This window comes from Cucurbita moschata, unplaced genomic scaffold, assembly GCF_002738365.1.
Source record: "Cucurbita moschata cultivar Rifu unplaced genomic scaffold, Cmos_1.0 Cmo_Scf00032, whole genome shotgun sequence".
NCBI lineage: Eukaryota > Viridiplantae > Streptophyta > Magnoliopsida > Cucurbitales > Cucurbitaceae > Cucurbita > Cucurbita moschata.
Genome location: NW_019268548.1, coordinates 1,400,289 through 1,419,154, shown reverse-complemented (window position 1 = coordinate 1,419,154; position 18,866 = coordinate 1,400,289). Strand labels below are relative to the sequence as shown.

General features: G+C 35.8%; 3 protein-coding genes across 12 annotated transcripts in view; 1 reads left to right on the top strand and 2 right to left on the bottom strand.

Annotated features, from left to right (window-relative positions):
- Positions 1 to 102: 102 nt before the first annotated feature.
- LOC111430061 (ras GTPase-activating protein-binding protein 2-like) lies at positions 103 to 5,843 on the bottom strand. 3 transcript variants are annotated; one of them, XM_023066193.1, is made up of 10 exons: positions 5,723 to 5,830; positions 5,341 to 5,507; positions 4,746 to 4,934; positions 3,640 to 3,943; positions 3,332 to 3,564; positions 3,071 to 3,248; positions 2,754 to 2,875; positions 2,609 to 2,671; positions 863 to 926; positions 103 to 688 (listed from the first exon to the last, which is right to left on the bottom strand). In XM_023066193.1, the coding sequence occupies exons 3-10, from the start codon at positions 4,932 to 4,934 to the stop codon at positions 435 to 437; spliced, it is 1,407 nt and encodes a 468-aa protein (XP_022921961.1). In that variant the 5' UTR covers positions 5,341 to 5,507; positions 5,723 to 5,830; the 3' UTR covers positions 103 to 434. The 3 variants fall into 3 exon arrangements, with proteins under 3 accessions (XP_022921961.1, XP_022921960.1, XP_022921959.1); XM_023066192.1 differs by having other exon boundaries at positions 5,412 to 5,507; positions 5,723 to 5,829; XM_023066191.1 differs by lacking the exon at positions 5,341 to 5,507 and having other exon boundaries at positions 5,723 to 5,843.
- A 587-nt stretch (positions 5,844 to 6,430) lies between these two features.
- LOC111430066 (transcription factor TCP5-like) lies at positions 6,431 to 15,197 on the top strand. Of its 7 annotated transcripts, none has more exons than XR_002708269.1 (3): positions 6,439 to 7,156; positions 9,360 to 9,479; positions 9,555 to 9,853. XR_002708269.1 is itself a non-coding variant. In XM_023066203.1 (3 exons), exons 2-3 carry the CDS (start codon positions 6,947 to 6,949, stop codon positions 15,032 to 15,034), a joined length of 903 nt encoding a protein of 300 aa, XP_022921971.1. In that variant the 5' UTR covers positions 6,439 to 6,545; positions 6,647 to 6,946; the 3' UTR covers positions 15,035 to 15,197. The 7 variants fall into 7 exon arrangements, 2 of the variants coding, with proteins under 2 accessions (XP_022921971.1, XP_022921970.1); XM_023066203.1 differs by lacking the exons at positions 9,360 to 9,479; positions 9,555 to 9,853 and adding an exon at positions 14,139 to 15,197 and having other exon boundaries at positions 6,439 to 6,545; positions 6,647 to 6,953; XR_002708271.1 differs by lacking the exon at positions 9,360 to 9,479 and having other exon boundaries at positions 6,431 to 6,545.
- Positions 15,198 to 16,769: 1,572 nt separating this feature from the next.
- Positions 16,770 to 18,866, bottom strand: part of LOC111430057 — a 7,094-nt gene continuing 4,997 nt past the window's right edge. Inside the window, exon 8 of one of the 2 annotated variants that reach the window (XM_023066184.1) lies at positions 16,770 to 17,407. In XM_023066184.1, the coding sequence (XP_022921952.1) occupies positions 17,322 to 17,407 (86 nt within the window). In that variant the 3' untranslated portion in view covers positions 16,770 to 17,321. Of the gene's footprint in view, positions 17,408 to 17,477; positions 18,263 to 18,866 lie in introns of those variants that run through there. The other variant, XM_023066183.1, reaches the window with a different exon arrangement.

The window sequence follows — 18,866 nt, the reverse complement described above, 5'->3', positions numbered from 1 at the left end:
CCCCCCTCCTTACTCTCTTCTCTCCACCGTGATTATTAACCCTAAAACAGTCCTAGAAAAATCAAGGTGGACGGAGATGGGGAAGACAAAGAGAGATAGAGATTACCCCCAAAATAATAGAGTAATAATAATAGCAAAAAGATCTTGCGTCGAAACAGCTTCAACCTCGTCGTACAGCTTTATGAAGCCTCAAGGGGTAAAAAAAAAAAATAAATCAAAACTATCTTATCACATAAATGTAAATGACTAATTAATTGAAGGAGTACCTTCGGTTTCTTCTACCGCATTAATATCCCTACCATTTCCCAAACCCCCAAACCGCCCACATTCAAAGAGGGAAAAATTCCAAAAAGAAGAAGAAAAAGGTGGTAGAGCTCATCCTCAATTTTACTGTCAAAAAATTGTCAACGTATTCTTCCTTAACTGTTCAACCTTCAACCGGTAATGGGTGTGCGGATTGCCCCACCCTGACGACCTCCTCCCCTTCCGCCTCCATTTTGGTTAGCCCGCTGATAACCTTCCCCGTTGCGTCCGGTTGAACCTCGGGGTCGTCCTGAGAACTCACCCTGGTTTCTGAATTCGTTTCTCCCGTAGCCTCTGCCACCACCATAGTTCCCTCTTGCCCTGAAACTATCATTGCGGAAACCACCTCTTCCTGTAGAGAATCGCCCTCTGCCACCTCCGCTAACTGTACAGATCAATTGATTAACACAATCAGCTCGTCACAACTGGATAAAGAATTCAGAAGTTCCTTCACTTATGAAGTTCATATAGATTAAATGTAACGCTAACCACGACACACGTAACCTATCAATGAAAAGAAAGTAAGGAAGGAAAAAGTAAACTTCAAATGGCAGCTCACCTCGAGTGGTGGTCCTCTTCTCCTCTACAACAGCTTGACGATCACCTATTGTTACTGGCGAAGCCTAGTGTTATTGAATTAAGAAAGGTCAGCGCAACAGTATCAAACCCAAAGGGAGGATTTAAATTCAGAAAAACAAAAACATAAAGTAGATGAACAACCAAGCTAGAAAGTGTCAACTCTTGTTTCATCTTGCAACATTTAAATTCAAAAATCACGAGGTATTTTACATGCATATAATGACTCCAAGTTCAACTTGAAAATTATCGTTTAGCCGTACAACATTTAGGCAAGAAAAAACTTGAGATTTTTTATTTTATTTTTTATCATAGACAAGCAACTTCAAGTAGCTCGGAATCTATGATCTCCAGGTTGAATCGAAAGTCTTTCACCACCCCTGATGATGAAGGTGCAACTCTTATGACACATAATATACCAAAAATGCAAGATATTATAGTTACAAATATGTCAAATTTACCATCAATTGTTATCTTATAAAAGGAAAGAAGGGTGGAAACTATATGAATCAATTTGAATTCTATGGTGAAACATAGAAACAGCACCTATAGTTTAAAAAGTCATGTTAAGGATACTGATTTTTTTAATGCTCAAAATAACATCCTAATTTCTTCAGGCTGAACATTCAATTTAAACAAATTTTGGGATCAATAACATGTATAGATCACATCACTAGATGATGAAAGAACAAAAAGGTAGGGAAGAAATTAATGTTTGTAGTCAATGAGGCACCAGACACACATAAGATGATAAAAAGAAAAAATCAAAGAAATCAGACAGACACAGGAATATGAACACACAAGATCATCCAATACTCTAGTAAGACGTACTGGTGGCAAGGAGGATAACAAAGATACAAGTAAGCAAGAGCACAAATATAACCATACAAGTACAGTATACAAATCATTAATTTTTACCAATTATAATTGACAGAAACCAATGTCTTAAAAAGCTAAAGGCAACCTCGAGACTTTTACTCTTGAAAGTGAGGTGCAAACCTCAATTTTAATTACAAGCACTATCCAGTATTACTAAACAAAATAGTCATACAAAGGTATGTCAGCTGCCACTTTAAACAAGAACTCTAAAAGAATATCAATACTAATATCATTAGCCTTAGTTTACAAATTTTTGGATTCAATGTTTTTAAAGTCCAACTAGTAAAAGTAGTAATTGTTCAAATTGTCACAACTCAGACGATTATATTATTTAAGAATGAGGCAAGTTAATATTATTCTTCTATTCATTGCATGAGGCAAAGATACTTTAAGCCTTAATGTGTTTTCATAGGGGCGTAAGCTTCCTATGGTCCAAAGAAGGCACGAGTCTCGAGACTAAAAATTGGAGTCATGCATCAAGGTATAAGCCTAACATATTGATAGAAACAAATATGTACAGAAAAAAGAACCCTCAAAGAATCCAAATGATACAGCACAAACATCCTAAAGACCAAAGATACAATACTCCTGATTCAGTGCATCCTAGTTATTTACCAGGGAAAACAAACCATAAACTCCAAAGTCCGACCTAAGAAGTTCCATTCAACATTCAAAATCAAATAAAAATAATCATAAAATGATCAATAATATAATCTAAATAGAAAAGATGAGTTACAAGATCCAGAAGAGAGTATGCTCCATCAACAACCAAAGAGAAGGATATGATAGAAGAGCTACATATTAAACTGATTGCATTAAGAACGTAAAGGTGCACTGTAATCTTTGTTACCTCGAGTGCACCATGCACAGAGCTCAATTGCTCAAACTCAACAAATCCAAAACAAAAACCTTGCTGCATGAAAAAGAAAACGTTAAAATAATAAAAACAAAAATCAGGTTGGAACAAAATAAAAGAAATTTTATTAGTATAGGACCTTATTACTCCTAACTTGGATACCATCACGCTTAATTGGCCCAAATTTCTTAAACTCTTCCTCGAGTTGTTCAACTGTAGCATCAAATGGCAAGTTTCGTACATATATGGAATGACCTTCAGCTGTAATCAGTATTAGCAAAATATTACATTTCAAAGAAACGTGAACAGGCCATCATGACACACCCAGAGCAAATAACAACATAAGCACTTTTAAGTTGATTTAATAATCTACGGTTGTTTTGCATTGCATATATAAATGCCCAACTAGAATGGAGTGCTAAAGAAAGGCACATATCAACATGAGCGCACACACACCTTCCTCATGAAGGTTACTACTTTCAGGAAGACTGTCACCATTTGCTGCAGAAACATCAGGAACTGGAGCAGGTTTAACAAGGCCAATCGACTGATGATCAGGATTTGCAGGGGGTGCTGCTCTTACAGCAGAAGTTGGAACATAAACAGGACCAGATACTGTCTTCGGCACCTTAACCTGAGTATGATTAAGTCAGCTGAGTAAATGTCTAAGACAAGATTGGCATAAAAAAATGCAGAGAGAAGAAAGTAATAACTCACAATGGATGCATACGACTTCTTTGGAGCATCTTCTTGGGCAACAGGGGCTGCGTCAGCAGTCACAACTACTTCATGTTCACTTGGACGTGGGGCTTCAACAACCTCTTCCTCTTCAATCACAGATCCTTCATCATTACTGGAAGGATCACAAACTTCAGGATCATTGTTCATATCTTCCTCTTCCACTGACACTGGAGGCTCCACAGTGAGATGATTAGGAGCATGAGATTGTTCTGTAAATGGAGCAGAGATCTATCTCACAATTCTGCAATAATGCATTAGAATAGTACCAGGACAAAAATATACACCTGGTTCTGGTGTTGATGTAACCGTTGTGATATTCTCTTTGATGGCATCACCCGATGAAGAGCTGCTTCGGGTCGGTTCAGTTTCTTCAACATATCTCAACACATCATTTAAGACATAGTAGCCTTTGTCCTGAGGAGCAAGAAAAAATGTCTGGGAAAATTTTCTCCTCAAATTGTCCTTGCCAGTTAGGCATCCTGTAACCAAAACAATCACTCCTTTCTCATGAGACTCCTGAGCATCAGCAGTAATTATTTCTGCTGTATAGTCTCCATAATTCATGGATATGATCTTGTCATTTATTGCCTGTCACAACACAATTTGAACTTTAATTGCCAAACATAAAATTGAAACCCGGAATCTCCAGACCATAAAAATAAGAAATGTTCATCAGTTACATCCTTCAAGTTCCTTCAATTCAGACCAATAAGAAAAATTCAGAAAAATGTTATGAAGATACATACAACTTCAATTAACTATGAACGAACATCAAAAATCCAAGCCCATTCTATGGAAACCAAAAATCACAACCATGATTACTATTTTGCCAATGTCTAAATCTTTAAATTAACAGGCATAGTTAGCGGACTACTGGTATCATAGCCATTCTGGAATTATGTCACAAACAGTACCTGATTACTATAGATAGATCATGTTTGTTGTAGTACTAATATAATTTTTATCTCACACATAATGCATGCTTCTTTTCAAAGCTGGGAATAAAAATTTGTGGAGATGATGTTGAATATAATTTGATTTTCAAGAGGATCCCCAGTCCCACAACGACAGTACATTATTACTCATTATAGTGATGGCCTGCGCTTACACATCCTGTGATCATTTTTATGCACTTACACAATCCAATATTTCAAGCATAAACAATTTTGCAACCAAACGTTCCAACAAGTGTCACTCATGTACCAATATCCCAAATGCACAATAAAGCAATGTTTCGGATAAAAACTAAAATGCATGACCACAAGATTGGTACAACTTCATACGTATCCCTGGCTCCAAAAAACACAAAATAAATAAAGGTAGGATAACTATTCTCCAGCCATGGAATGTGTAGCAATATCGTGGATATGCCGAAATAAAAAAAGTTTACCTGCATGCTTGTCACTGTTGTCATCACTCCATTGACATCTGGACGGCTTAGCAAACTCGAATCCTGATAGAACCGGTGCACCAATTGTGGAGAATGATGAAGGATGTGATAGTACTGCCCAACAAACGCATTCCCAACCACTTGGGCACTGGGAGCAGGGGAAGAACTGGCTTCCTGTGTTGCCGCCATCTACAAGACAATTTAGAGCATACTATGAGCATAGCTCAATGCAGTGAAACATAACCAGTACCAGAAAGATCACCAACAACCTTTGTAGGCCTAATAGACATGTGACTGAAATATAACAGAAACAATAAATCTATATTTTACTTTGTTAAAAAAAACCTACAAGAAATAATAAAAAAATTGAGTAGCCAGCCGACATTTAGGGATCGCTTAAGCAACATTTCTTTAGGGTTTTATATATCAAATGAAACTGAAAAATCAAGTAAAACCTCAAAAAGTTAATAAACAAAAAATCAGTAATGCGCTCTTCCAACAACTGACTTCCTCTACTTCAATCCCTCAAACATGCACCTAAACGTCAGAGAGGGCTTGAAAACACATGCAAAAACAGTTAGATTCTACACAATACTTGCTATAGACGACCACGCAGTAGACTAGTACGACGATACAGGTGAGAGTTGAAAGGAATCTGTGCACGACCAGAAAGCCGACGAGCGAAGAGGATAGGGGCAAATCGTCGGCGAATCGTCCAAAGTACAGTAATGGATAGCCAATGGTTTACGAAAGCGCTATGCCCTAAACGAAAAAAAAAAATAACAAAAATAAAGCCCCACAAAACCCTAACACAGACAGATCATATACATATATATATATAGAAGAAGAACGTGATTGACCGAAATAGGTAATTATCAATGGATCATTCAACAAATATTTGGCACAATATTACAGATCAAGTAAACAGAATAGAAACCACGACATTGAAGTAAGTAGAAGGAGAAAAAACCAAGTACCTGCTTGAAGGCAGAGAATCGAACTTCAGAGAGAGATCTGAGTGCCTTGAAAACGAGTAGAGAAAATGAAACAGAGAGAAAAGATTCTGAGCAGCTTTATATCATTAGGGTTTTTGAAGGAAATAAATAGGTAATAGAAAATATAATCTCTTTTTCAAAAATTTAATCTCTTTATATCATTAGTTTTAGGTCAATTTTAATATTTAATCTTTTGTAATTTTTTTTTTCAAAAAATACGATAAAATATTATTAAAATAGTTATTTATAAAAATCATACGGATATTCATTTTTATTCCACATAAATAAATTTTTATTGTAAAAAAAATAACCAATACCTATTTAATTTAATAAATTTTTATACATTAAGATGACGATAATTTTTTATATATTAATATAATTAATGTATTATCTAAGTTATTTTGGCAGATAAAAAAATTTATAAAATTTAATTTATTTTTAAACAATTTTGTTAATATATATTTTTTTTTTTAGTGGAAGGATATTAAGTTAATAAAAGTTTTGAAAGTTAATAGGATATATTTAAAATTAAATTTTTATTATTTTTAAAATTTAAGAATATTATTGAAATTTAAAAAATTAATGCTATTTTTAGTAAAAAAATATAAGATTGAAGAATATTCAATTTACTAATTTTATCTTTAATTAATTTAAGGATTTATTTATTTATTTATCTATTATTGTTTAGATAATGGATTGATTTATCGGAATTCAATTCGTTCGTCTCCTCTGCCGCTCGACGGAAGAAGATAACTGGATCTGGCGGGAAATTAGAGCTCTTCGCATTGTCCTGACGGTATCGAAGGTGAACTTTTGTTGTTATGAACAGAGTTTCTAGGTGTGTGTTTTGTATTTGTAGTCCACATCTTTTTAGTTTTGTTTGTACGTCTTTGAATTATGTTGTAGGGTGTACAGATGAAATCTCATAGCCAATCGGAATTTAAAGCAGTTATCTAATAGCCACAGCTTTCTTTTATGCGGATTTGGATTGTTTAGGTGCTCTGTATGTTTGTTTCTGGAGTTTGTATTTGTCGGGTAGGTGTAGGCGGTTGGAGTTGTTATTCCGTATACTTCTTTAAAATGTAATGGAGATTTAGCCACTGCTGAAGACTTGGGTTACTGAGCTGTTTTGATAATGACTATTATACATACAGAATGTATGATTGATTGGACACGGGAATGAATACTTAGTGGTTCTTGGAATGAATGCTTAGTGATGTGAACTGCAAGTTGAGTCTGGTGACGATTCTGGTGATGATCGTTGGGAGAGGAGTCCCATGTCGGTTAATTAAGGGGTTAATCATGGGTTTATAAGTAAAGGAATACATCTTTATTGGTACGAGACCTTTTGGAGAAACCAAAAGTAAAACTAAGGGAGCTTATGCTCAAATTGGACAATATCATACCATTGTGGAGGTTCGTGATTCCTAACAGAGTCAAGAGACAACAATGTTATGGCTCTTTGGTTGGTGGCTTGGTGTTTTGCCAATTTGTGCCCACCGTTATTGCTTATGAGTTGTCAATCCTAGCTTTTTTGAGGGAACTTAATCTTAAGCCTCAATTTGATTTCATACCAGTGTAATTTGGATCATGCTTGCATTTATCATGGTTTTTGAATTCTTTCAGAACATGTGATTCTTTGTCTTAATTCTTGAGCTCTTATATTTCTAGCCCTGGAGCTGGGGCTCGTGGGTGATTGATTTAGCCGTTTTTTTTTTTATCATTTACTTGTGAGTTCCACTTTTTCTTTCAACAAATTAGATTATCAATATTCATTCTCTATGCTTCACAGGTAATCTTGTTTGAGGTTTTGTTTCATTGATTAGCACCTTGCATTAGAGCCATGGTTGTTATGTTCCTTGACCATGAAGCTCTCCGCCTTCAATATGCTGTGTGGGCAAGGATTAAACCTGAGAGTTCAGAAACAAAAGGTGCAAGACAATAGGATTAGTCATTTTGGTACTGGAAAGACAAATATTTTAGAACATTCATTTTCTATGACCCATCATCGTGTTGTCTATATGGGACTTTTAAGCCAACATTTTGTTGAGAATTATTGAGAGGAGTAGTCCCGCATTGGCTAATTAAGAGGAAGATCATGAGTCTATAAGTAAAATCAAAGTCACAAGAGCTTATGCTTGAAGTGGACAATATCATATCATTGTAGAGGTCGTGGTTCCTAACACATTTTAATTATAAATTTCCATTAACCTTCAAATAGGAGGTATGTACCATGTATCTTTATAGACAAGTTTATTTAGCGGTTCTGATGCAGAAGTTGGATGTTTATGAGTTCACATGGCAGAAGATACTACAAACAACTATGAGAGACCAACCCAAAACATTTAATTAGATAGGGCACCGTCATGTCAAAAGTTGTCATATGGCTTTCTGCTAACAACAGATATCTATACTATCAAGGTCGGTTCCCTTTACCTGCATAATTAGATCCAACAAAAGGCAGCCTAGCAATGTTATTGACTTAGTATGCTGTTATTGCTTTAAGAAAACGTGTGTTTTTCTCGTTGGAGTTTCTTTTCTCAATTATTTACCATTTTACTTGTTATTAGGTACATACAGTAGTGGAAAAGTAACCCCTCTTCACTTATTGTTCTGTTGCTCTGCCTTTTGTTTGGTCGCACTTGAGATAGAATTGTTATTGTAGTTGAGAGGTGTTAAAGAGTTGGGTTATGGTGCTCGACTTCATTAGAGGCTAATAATAACATCACATTTTGCATATTTGATTGATTACGTGAGATCTCGCCTCGGTTGGATAGGGGAACGAAGCATTTCTTATAAGGGTGTGGAAATCTCTCCTTAATAGATGCGTTCTAAAACCGTGAGGCTGATGGCAGTCTGTAATGGGCCAAAACGTACAATATCTATTAGTGGTGGACTTTGGCTATTACAAATGGTATCAGAGCCAGACACTGGGTGGTGTGCTAGCGAGGACGCTGGCCCCCCAATGGAGTAGATTGTGAGATCCCACGTCGGTTGGAGAGGGGAACGAAGCATTCCTTATAAGGGTGTGGAAACCTCTCCCTAGTAGACGCGTTTTAAAACTGTGAAGCTGACGGCGATACGTAATGGGTCAAAGCGGACAACATCTACTAGCGGTGGACTTCAGCTGTTACAGATTCCATTTGTTAATGACTGTTTTTACTTGAATTCCTAATATAACAGCAAGAAAACCTGCGTGGCTTATCTACTTGTCTATATATTATGATAATCTTGTCCGAGTTAGTTTATGTACATTTCGACCAATCTCGAGGCAGCTGCTTATTTGTATATTGGAAACCTCATAAAATTTTCCATATTAGGTGAGGATAAGTGATTTGAATTCATAACTTACAAAACTTCCTTAGTTTTCCACTGGTCCTTCTGACTGTTACTCCCCAACCTATGTTGGTTTGTGCTTGTCTATTTTGTATATGTTGGTTTATGCTTGTCTACGATTTCAAAACATTTTTACTAGGGAAAGGTTTCCACACTCTTATAAGGAATGCTTCGTTCCCCTCTCTAACCGATATGGGATATTATGGTCTCTCACTTGTGTGCTATTTTCCAGCTCTAAATCTGTGCTAAAAGAGTCATAATTGCTGTATCTTAACTGACACAGTTGTTAGTTTTCTGAAAAGAAAAGAAGAGAAAGGTAAAAGGCTACAGAACTAATGAGAATGGAGGCAAGTTTCTGTTTACCGACATCGATGGCCATCCCCTTCAATCGTACAAATGATAAGTGTGAACTCTATGATTGACTTTGATAACTTTACATCTGATCCTGACATGATTTGTTTTGATGGTTCATCTTCAGTTTAATCATTTGAGAGAATGAAAGAAGTTTGCTTGGTTATGAGGATTCCAAATAAGTGGGTTGATGCCAAATATTACATTCCTAGAAAGTTGACGTCCAACCAACTCTGGGGTCATTTAAGAGCTTGACGGTACGGTTCCAACTCCACTGATGTAAGAATCCCTTTTCATTGTTATCATCAGAAGCTTTATATGTGTGGAAGATAATGCTTTGTTCATCCTGGGCTTCAGTTTCCACCTTCTTTGTACTTGTTATGATTCTTGGTATTTAGTCTATAGATCATCTCCTTTGACAGTTCATTCTTTACCTTCTTCTTTCTTGTTCTCTCTGTGTCTCTTTTCCCCACCTGTGAAAGATAAATAAACGGCTTAAACCTACCACTAGTAGATGTTGTCTTATTTGGGTTTTTTTTTTTTTCAGATTTTCCCTCAAGGAGAGATTTTCACACCCTTATAAAAAAATGTTTCGCTCTTCTATTCAACTGATGTGAGATCTCACAATTCACCCCCTTCGAGGCCCAGCATCTTGGGCGGCACTTGTTACCTTCTCCAATCGATGTAGCCCAACGTTTGCTGACACGCTACCTCATGAATGAGTTCAAAGTTAGAACGGTCTCTGTTTCCTTGGCAACAAAATGTAAAAGATCAAACCGTTGCCCTTTGAAATTAGTCGAGTATAATACATATTGGAGATCAGTTCTAGTATCCCTTTGAAACTCATTTATTTTCGGTCTCAACTTGTTTCATTGTCTGGGTTTAGCATAGGTTTCTGCTCAGCCTAGAAGAAACTTAACCAAATGGCTCAAATAACACTGTTCTTTGATCTTTATTTGGAGTTTTGGAGTATTAATAATTGATTCTCCACATTAAATGTCACTGCAGAAAATTCTGACATTTACTTTTTCCCTGTTGCCAATCATCAAGGAATGGTTTACTCAACCAAGGACCTTACTCTTCTACAATTAAATTATATTCCAACAAGAAAACCCAAATTCACAAAACATATCATTTTTAGTGTATATATAAACATAACCCATTTGTTAAAAAATACTTATATCATTGGCTTCTCATTTACTTCTTTATAAACGTTTCAATTTGGCAGAAGTTTCGATATGGTGGTGGCGTACAGTGACTACAATCGAAGGAACATTATTCAAAATCAGGAACATTATTCAAAATCAAGGAGCAAATGTAAATATTTAAATTTGGGTAAAAGTGTAACATTTTGAAATTCAGGAACAAATCAAAACCAACTCGATCCAAAACTTAAAGACTTAGTAGACCCTTCATTCTCTTTGTTCTAAACTGCAATTTTGTTGGGAGTTCAATAATGGGCGGAAATGAGACTAATTTTGATAAGAATTACATGGCTTAACTAGTTTAGAGCTCTTTGAACACATTTGTGTTTTCATTTCTCGTTTCTTATTTCTCAAAATTTCAAAAAAACATTAAACAAGTCTATTATATCTTGTTCTTGATTTTTTTTGTTTAAACAAATTAATAGGGTCTTAACTCTCTTTTTTTTTTTTTTCGTCCAAAAAAGTCGATATTTTGTCTAATAGTCCCTGAAGCTACTTATCGTTTTTTTTTTCCACAAATTTATTAAGCACGGAATTAAAAGCCTAAAATTTAATTGGACAAAAAAAAAAATCAAATTTACATCTAATAAATCCACAAATTGCTTATTTAAAGTTGAAAATTGAAACAAAATCTAATAATTTTGGGCAATAGAATGCACGAAAACCCTCCAAAAGTGCTTCCAGAATATCATTCATATATATATATATATATACACACATACAGAAAGAACAATGACAGGGGTAAGCAATATTTTGATTCAGTCCACATTTATTAGTTTATTGCATCAAACTGGGAGTCTTCCACTGCATAATTATTTAGAATATGATTCAAAGTTTTCAACTTTTTGTTGAAAGGAACCATTGTTGATACTCACAGTGAAACCCTATCAATTAAGAGCCTCTGTCAGCTGGTAAAAGGGACCATTCTTCTTAATTTTCTAATTAAATTTCATCAACTTTTCATTTTTATTCATAAATATGAAATAAATTCAAAAGGGTATTCATTATTTTATTTATTTTTTTTCAAGTTCAATGGAGATAGAGATATAAAGAAAGGGCTCAGCTTTTTGACTGTCTCTCCCAATTGTTGTGTCTCCATTAATCTCTTCAATTATTTTGCTTTCAAAATTCCCCATTTTGTCCAATCCATCATAGAACTACTCAAAACAACATCTCTTCTCTTTCTCTCTCTAAAAGGCCTTTGGAATGTCATCTTTTGAAGGGTTTAAGGTTTTTTCTTTTTCCTTCATGGCTCCCCATTTTGGTCGTGTCAACTTTGTGATGTACTCTTGAGCTGCATATTCATGGTGGGCTAAGCTTTTGGTTGCTGTACTTTTAGGGTTTGTTGGCTTCGAGAACTCGAGCCGTGACTTAACTGACAAAAGCTAGTTTGATCTATGTAGTCGTCTAAAAGATCAAATGTTTGAAGGTATATGCTCTCAACTAAGAGTGACTTCTAGATGTACTCGGGATTGTGTTGATTAGTTGAATGAGTGGTTAAAGGCATTTCTATATCTCTAAACGAGCCATATACGGTATGGTTTGGATTCACACGTCGTATTCGTGACGTTAACATTAAGATCGTAAATTTTGATTGAAAATTGAAAGATTGATAATAAATACAAAATTCAAGTTGTGCTGCTAAATCTTACTGCCACCATATCTCTATTGCATGCCTGTGGTCCTTTTTGGCATTGAGTTGGATGCCTTTAAATTAAAAGAACCTACATTGGTCCCTCATCTACTAAGTTTTGGGAGTTTCTATAGCTTTCTATCTTCTAATGCCTTACTCACCACACCTTTTGCTAAGGGAAAAAAAACCCTAATTTTTCTTGCGTAAATCGAGTAGTTTATGCCATCCCGAAACCCTAATATCAATCTCGAGGGGCAGTTCGATAACAATTTTGCTTTTAGTTGGCTCGTTTTTACGTGACATTTAAAATTTTGGAGCTCAAGATTCAGAAATGACTTTTAAAAGTTGAATAGTTGTTTACATTTTTTTTGAAGAAAACAAACCCGAGAATTTTAAACGAAACCCATATTGAATTTTAACACAAAATCAAATCTTGTGAAAAATAATTGCAAAAAAATGAAATTTTTGTATGCTAAAAGGTAAGAACAATAATTAGGGTTCTTGATATTGAGTGTCTTTTCTTTTGGATATGTGTAGCTAGGGCATGCATTGTTCAACTCATGATGTATTAACCAAATCAATAAAGCTGTTTGTAAATGCTGAAAAAGGCTACCCCTTTTACTTTCTTTCTTGGTTTAATTTGAATGGTCCCCATAGTAACTTTGTATAATTTTTTAGTGATGAGTTAATATATTTATACCCTATACTAATGGATAATTAATGAATCGAGTCGTAAAAATAGGAAAAATTATTCAACCGTTCTACGTAGATTCTAAAATTTATATGCTTCTTAAGAACCATTAGATACAAACTCGAGATAATCGACTTCTCTTTCATACATCCAACAGTGCAAAACTATCAGTCATAGTGACATTGTTCTTGAATATCAATTCTCGAAAACTCGGGTGGATTTGTAGCCTTTTTGTAACATCCCAGACCCACCGCTAGCAGATATTGTCCTCTTTGGGCTTTCTATCAAGGCTTTAAAACGTATATACTAGGGAGAAGTTTCCACACCCTTATAAAAGAGTGTTTCGTTCTCCTCCCCAACCGATGTGGGATATCACAATCCACCCCCTTTCAGTGCCCACTGTCTTCACTGCTACTTGTTCCTTTCTCCAATTGATGTAGGACCCCCACCAAATCCACCCCCCTTTGAGACCCAGCATCCTTGCTGGCACACCGCCTCGTGTCTACCCCCCTTCGGGGAACAGTCTCCTCGCTGGTACATCCCCCAGTGTCTGACTCTAATACCATTTATAACAGCCTAGACCAACCATTAGCAGATATTGTCCTCTTTGGACTTTCCATCAAGGCTTTAAAACGCGTATACTAAAGAGAGGTTTCCACACCCTTATAAAGAGTGTTTCGTCCTCCTCCCCAACCAACGTGAGATATCACACTTGTGGACATACGCATCAAGATGAGGAAACCGTCATTCGTGCTCAGTCTATTTTGTAAACGTGTCGTCAAAAAAGCTCGTGCCACGTGGTCGAAAACACACCTTACCTTTTCCTTTTCTATCCTTTGACATATAGGCAAGATGGGAGAGGTTAAATAAATTCCTGTTGGCATCTTCTTTGCCTTTACCCATCACACTGTCATTTCTTGTGTTAAAGCTTTGATCTTTCTTCTTCAACCTCCTCTTGATTTCTGGTCACACCTTCAAATGTAAGTTCATCATCCCCTTCTTTTACATCTATACATGTTCTTATATTTCTTCAAGGCTTCCAACAAAAACCCTAATTTTTTCTTCCAGATTTAATTTGATTTTTTTTTGAAGATTGATTGATTGATTCAAGAAGAATGAAGAAACCATAAAATTCAAACATGTTGAGAAACTCAAAAGAAAAGGGTTTTGAATCAAAAGAAGAAGGAAAATATAGGTTCCCCAAGGCTCCAACAAGCTCTAGGCAATGGTCAGGGTTTAGAAACCCAAGAATTGTGAGAGTTTCTCGTTCATTTGGTGGCAAAGATAGACATAGCAAAGTTTGTACCATTAGGGGCTTGAGAGATAGAAGGATAAGGCTATCAGTGCCTACCGCCATTCAACTCTATGATCTTCAAGACAAGCTCAAACTTGGCCAACCTAGTAAGGTCATCGACTGGCTCCCCGACGTCACCAAGCTCGATATCGACAAGCTCCCGCCGTTGCAAATCCCAACCGGGTTCTCTCCGTTTCACCAACAGATGCTTTTCCCTCCATATGATCATCATCATCATTATTCTTCTTCTTCTTCTTCTTCTTCTTCTTCTTCCCAATTTTGTAACTCGCTCCCTCCGCCCTTCGCCGTCGACATGAAAGGCGATTCTATCGAGAAAACGAAGATTTGGGATATGGATTTAGCGTTACAAGGAAAAGCTTCTTCATTAACCAAAGGGAAGTGGATTGATGGAAGTAGTAATCAACATGTAGAAGATTACAATTTTACACCTTACAATACTTACAATTCTTCTCAATTTGGGAACAATAATGGAGTTTTTCCATCACAAATTGAGGCTCCAACGAGTTCATCTTCTGCTTCTGCACTCTTCTTTACACCCTATGCTTCATATATTACCAACCCATTTGAAAGCCATATCCATTTCTTGAGCTCAAATTCCCATGCTTTGTCCAATCCCTTTGTGCCTTCAGCTCTCCACCCTTTTGCTTCACAGAACTTGAAACCCTTTTCAGCTGCAAGCTTCAACTTCAAGCAGCTTCTTCATGCAGCTGACGGTAATGGCACCGACCGCTCCAATAAAGATGGGACGGCTGGTGACTCATAGAACGCCCGAGGCAGATAGGGACGGAGCGAGGAAGGAAGGAGAGGAGAATTATGTATCCCTAGTTGTTCATCCTTGGAGGAAAAAGGTATTGTAAGCTATATTCAATTAGACATGCAATGTAATGTGTTAAACGCTTTTGGATTCTTCAAAATACAAGTTAGAATGCAAGCTTTGTTGAGAAGAGCTTGTAGCATGTTATATATTGATTAATTAAATAGATTGTATGTTGATTTACTCCTAGAATGTTAGCTATTTTATGTTATATTGTATGTTAGGATTGTTGTGGGAGGGAGTCCCACATTAGCTAATTTAGGGAACGGTCGTGGGCTTATAAGTAAAGAATACATCTCCATTGGTATGAGACATTTTGGGGAAACTAAAAGCAAAATCTATAAACACATTTAGCATGTTTTTGGAAGGTTTGAATGGATCAAAAAGGAGAAATGGATTGAAATTGTGATGAACACAGAACAATATGATGGGTTAAGCTTGTGGAGAGGCTACTAGTTTGTTGATCTACAATCAGTCAATGAATTTTTCCCCTGACACTTGGTTATTTTGTTGTAACAAACAAGGAAAAAACAACAGAGAATCATCAAAGATGAACAGTTTCGAACTGTAGAAGACAGTAAGTGAGTGACATCTTTTGGTGCACATTTGATTGATTCCTCATAAATATTGTAGGGACAGAAAAGGACCAAAAGGCAAACCTTTGAAAACTGCGACATAATATTACATTATATAATATATATAGATATATATATATATATTGTAAAAATGGAAAGGCAGTGGAAGATTGTGCAGCAAGAAAAAGAAAGGAAGAAAAACGGGTAAGTTTCTTCTTTATGAGATTATGAGAATGAAAGATAATAATGTGTCTCTCAGGCAACAACATTGGTCACAAGATCCAAGACAACACTGGAACACATAAATTAATCCTAAATACATATATGTTTTGTTGCATTCGACCAATCCCCTCTCCACTGTCACTGTCCCCATCATTTTTTTCTTCTAAAAAAATGAAAAAACATATAATATGGTCCTCCTCTACGAGAAGAGAAGGTAGAAAAGATCGAGGGGTTTCAATACTTAATATGAACGATAGAATCATAAACTTTGAAATAGTAATTATTACTATTATCTTATTCATTAAACTATGTTCGGGTTGATAAAAAATGATATGTTCATGTGCTTAATTTAACCTTTACCTTATGAATCCCATTATAACTTTTTTTCAACAAATGTTTCGAGAGGAAGAGAAAACAAGCACAACTTTCGAGAACAAAAAAAACGTTACCGACGGCACCTGTCCTCTCGATCATTGCTTTAGCTGTGGCTATAGGCTTTTGGTTTGCATGCTGTGGGAGGCGCATGGGGATTGATGCCTTTTCCCATCTCATTATTCAAAATTGTGTGACCACTCACTCATTGTTTCCCACCTCTGCTGTGTTAAAAGAACAAAAGATTCATCATTTAGTGTTTTATGTTAGGCATGTATTGTTGTATTCTTTTAAAATGGCTGTATTTTAAACATATTTCTGTTCTGGCTCTTACAAAAACAGCCCCATATTTGTTGCAGGGGATCTCCTTTTTCTAACACAAGCAAAGAAAACTCAAAAGCTTCTCCCTTGAACTATGGCTTTTCCATTTGTTTACTCTACACTTTACTTCAGAAGAATAAATGAAACAAGTAACAGTTAGAAGTGCAGAAAGAGCAGAAGTTCATGTTTCACTGTAAGAAAGCAAATATCAAGGATGAAAAAACAGTAAGAATGCAAGCAAACTAGCCATTGTCAATGCATACTATATGCTTTATTTTGCCTCACCAAGTATTTGACATCGATTGCTCGACATCTAACACAATATCATAAACGTTACCCCGATAATCTGTCCAACTCCTTGATTGACGCATGCAGAATGCTTTTTGAGCCATCCTTGTCTTGGTCGAAGTTGTTGCATTCAAACTTCTTAAGCTTGAAACTGTTCTATTTCATAACATTTGTTTCAAAATATTTTGCCCACCAAGGGCTTTCTTTGCGATCTTTGTTGGTGTCAACAATGGCTCAGGAGCACCCCCTCAGAAAGAGCTAATTTTTCGATAAGTATCTCATTTACAGCATCGAATATGAGCTTGGGATGAATTTTTTCCCTGTTTGAAGAGAGGAAGCTCTTGCAGGGCTGAACCCTTCTTTTGATGGCAAGCCACCCACCTGGGTAATTGTGGTAGAAACCACAGAATCAATATTTCTTGGTATCATATGCAAAAGCCTGCAATGAGTTGGAATATTCAGGAATTCTTCACTTTTACATCAACAGAACAAATCAAATTCCTGCTGACGAGAGCTTCTATATATAATGTCTTGAACTCAAAACCTGAACAAAGAAATTTAAGAGAGAGATGGAAGTATAGCATATAAGTCAGATAGCTTTGCAGAGATAACCCATAAATCCAAAGATATGTGAGATAACCAAGCATTGCAGAGTTCAGATTTAATCTTCATAATCGTCGAAGTACATTGCAAAAGTGTCCTAAATGAATCAAACTACATCCTTGTCATAACATCGTGCTACGAATCTTCCATCCCCATGTCAGAAATAGATTTCAGCTACCAGCAGTAAAAGTTTCAAAAAATTACAAAATACAGGGCAATGTATTGGCTAGAGTAAACTGGATTTCTAGCTGTGTATCTCTAAATATTCTCTGTATGCTCGTAACCTACAACTACAAGAAAATATCTTTATGAAAAACGGTGAATATGTACTCACCGGATTAGTTTTCAAAATTTGCCACAAAGAAACATGAAACTAATGAAATGTGTAGAGGGGATAAAAGGCTCTTCTAATCTTGCAAGACAAGCAACGGTTATCCAAATATGGCAGCGGATGATGAACTACTATATAGCAAATAACCATGTGAACCAATCTTAAAAATATGGCCACGTACTTTGTGAGAACTAATCATCAGCATGTGGGAATCCTGTCACGGAAATGACTCCAGAGAATAAGAGCTACATATACTTGGAAGTTAGAACAGACTTCATACTAGAGCCAATGAACACCTAAATCATCGTCGTCCCTTCTCATTATTTATAATCCTACGGTAGAATTTCCAACATGGACTAGATTCGGAAATGGGTTTTTGACCAAATGGATTCTGTTCAACATATTTTTTAACATTTTCTGCTGTAGATAAACCCTCCAAATAAGTGCGAAGATCACCACCAGGTCCTGTGGAAGACTAAATGTTAAATAATACATGGGAAAAGATTAACAGTAACCAAAGAAAAAAGAAAAAAGAAAAAAGAAAAAAAAAAACTGCGGTTATAGCAGGAACAAAAGATGGAATTTCCAAAGCCTGAAACGGATCCTTGGGACATGCATAATTGACCGCCCAGGATGGCTAAGAAACATTCAGGGGTCAGTATAGAGCAATTCCATTTCGTAGAAAATTGATATTCATGTATATTTCAAAAATCATCTTAATTTTAATCTAAAAACAAATAAAATTTTCATCAAATGAAAAATATTTCATATGCATTTGAAATGAATCTGTGACACTTGGAAGAGCATTTCTTTCAACACTTAGTGTAAGACGTTACTATTCATTTATTGTACATTTCATTTAGTCAGTGACATTGTTTCTCAACAACAACAACAAGAACAATGGTGCAATTTCATCATAGATTTTGTGTAGGTTTTTATAGTTGAAGAGAAACAACAAAATAATTTTAAAAAAAAAACAAAACAAAACATCCTACACTATTCTTCAACTGTATATAACAATTCACCTAAAGCTTCAGCTTCTTATGCATGTGGCACTTTTTTTTTTTTT

Bases quoted from the DNA above. Each gene is read 5' to 3' on its own strand.
- LOC111430061 (XM_023066191.1), bottom strand. From the start codon at position 4,934: ATGGCGGCAACACAGGAAGCCAGTTCTTCCCCTGCTCCCAGTGCCCAA. The intron at 2,672-2,753 runs GTCCTATACTAA...TTTTTCATGCAG, and splicing joins TCCAAGTTAGGAGTAATAAG to CAAGGTTTTTGTTTTGGATT. The intron at 689-862 runs GTGAGCTGCCAT...TGATCTGTACAG, and splicing joins GAAGAGGACCACCACTCGAG to TTAGCGGAGGTGGCAGAGGG.
- LOC111430066 (XM_023066202.1), top strand. From the start codon at position 14,096: ATGTTGAGAAACTCAAAAGAAAAGGGTTTTGAATCAAAAGAAGAAGGA.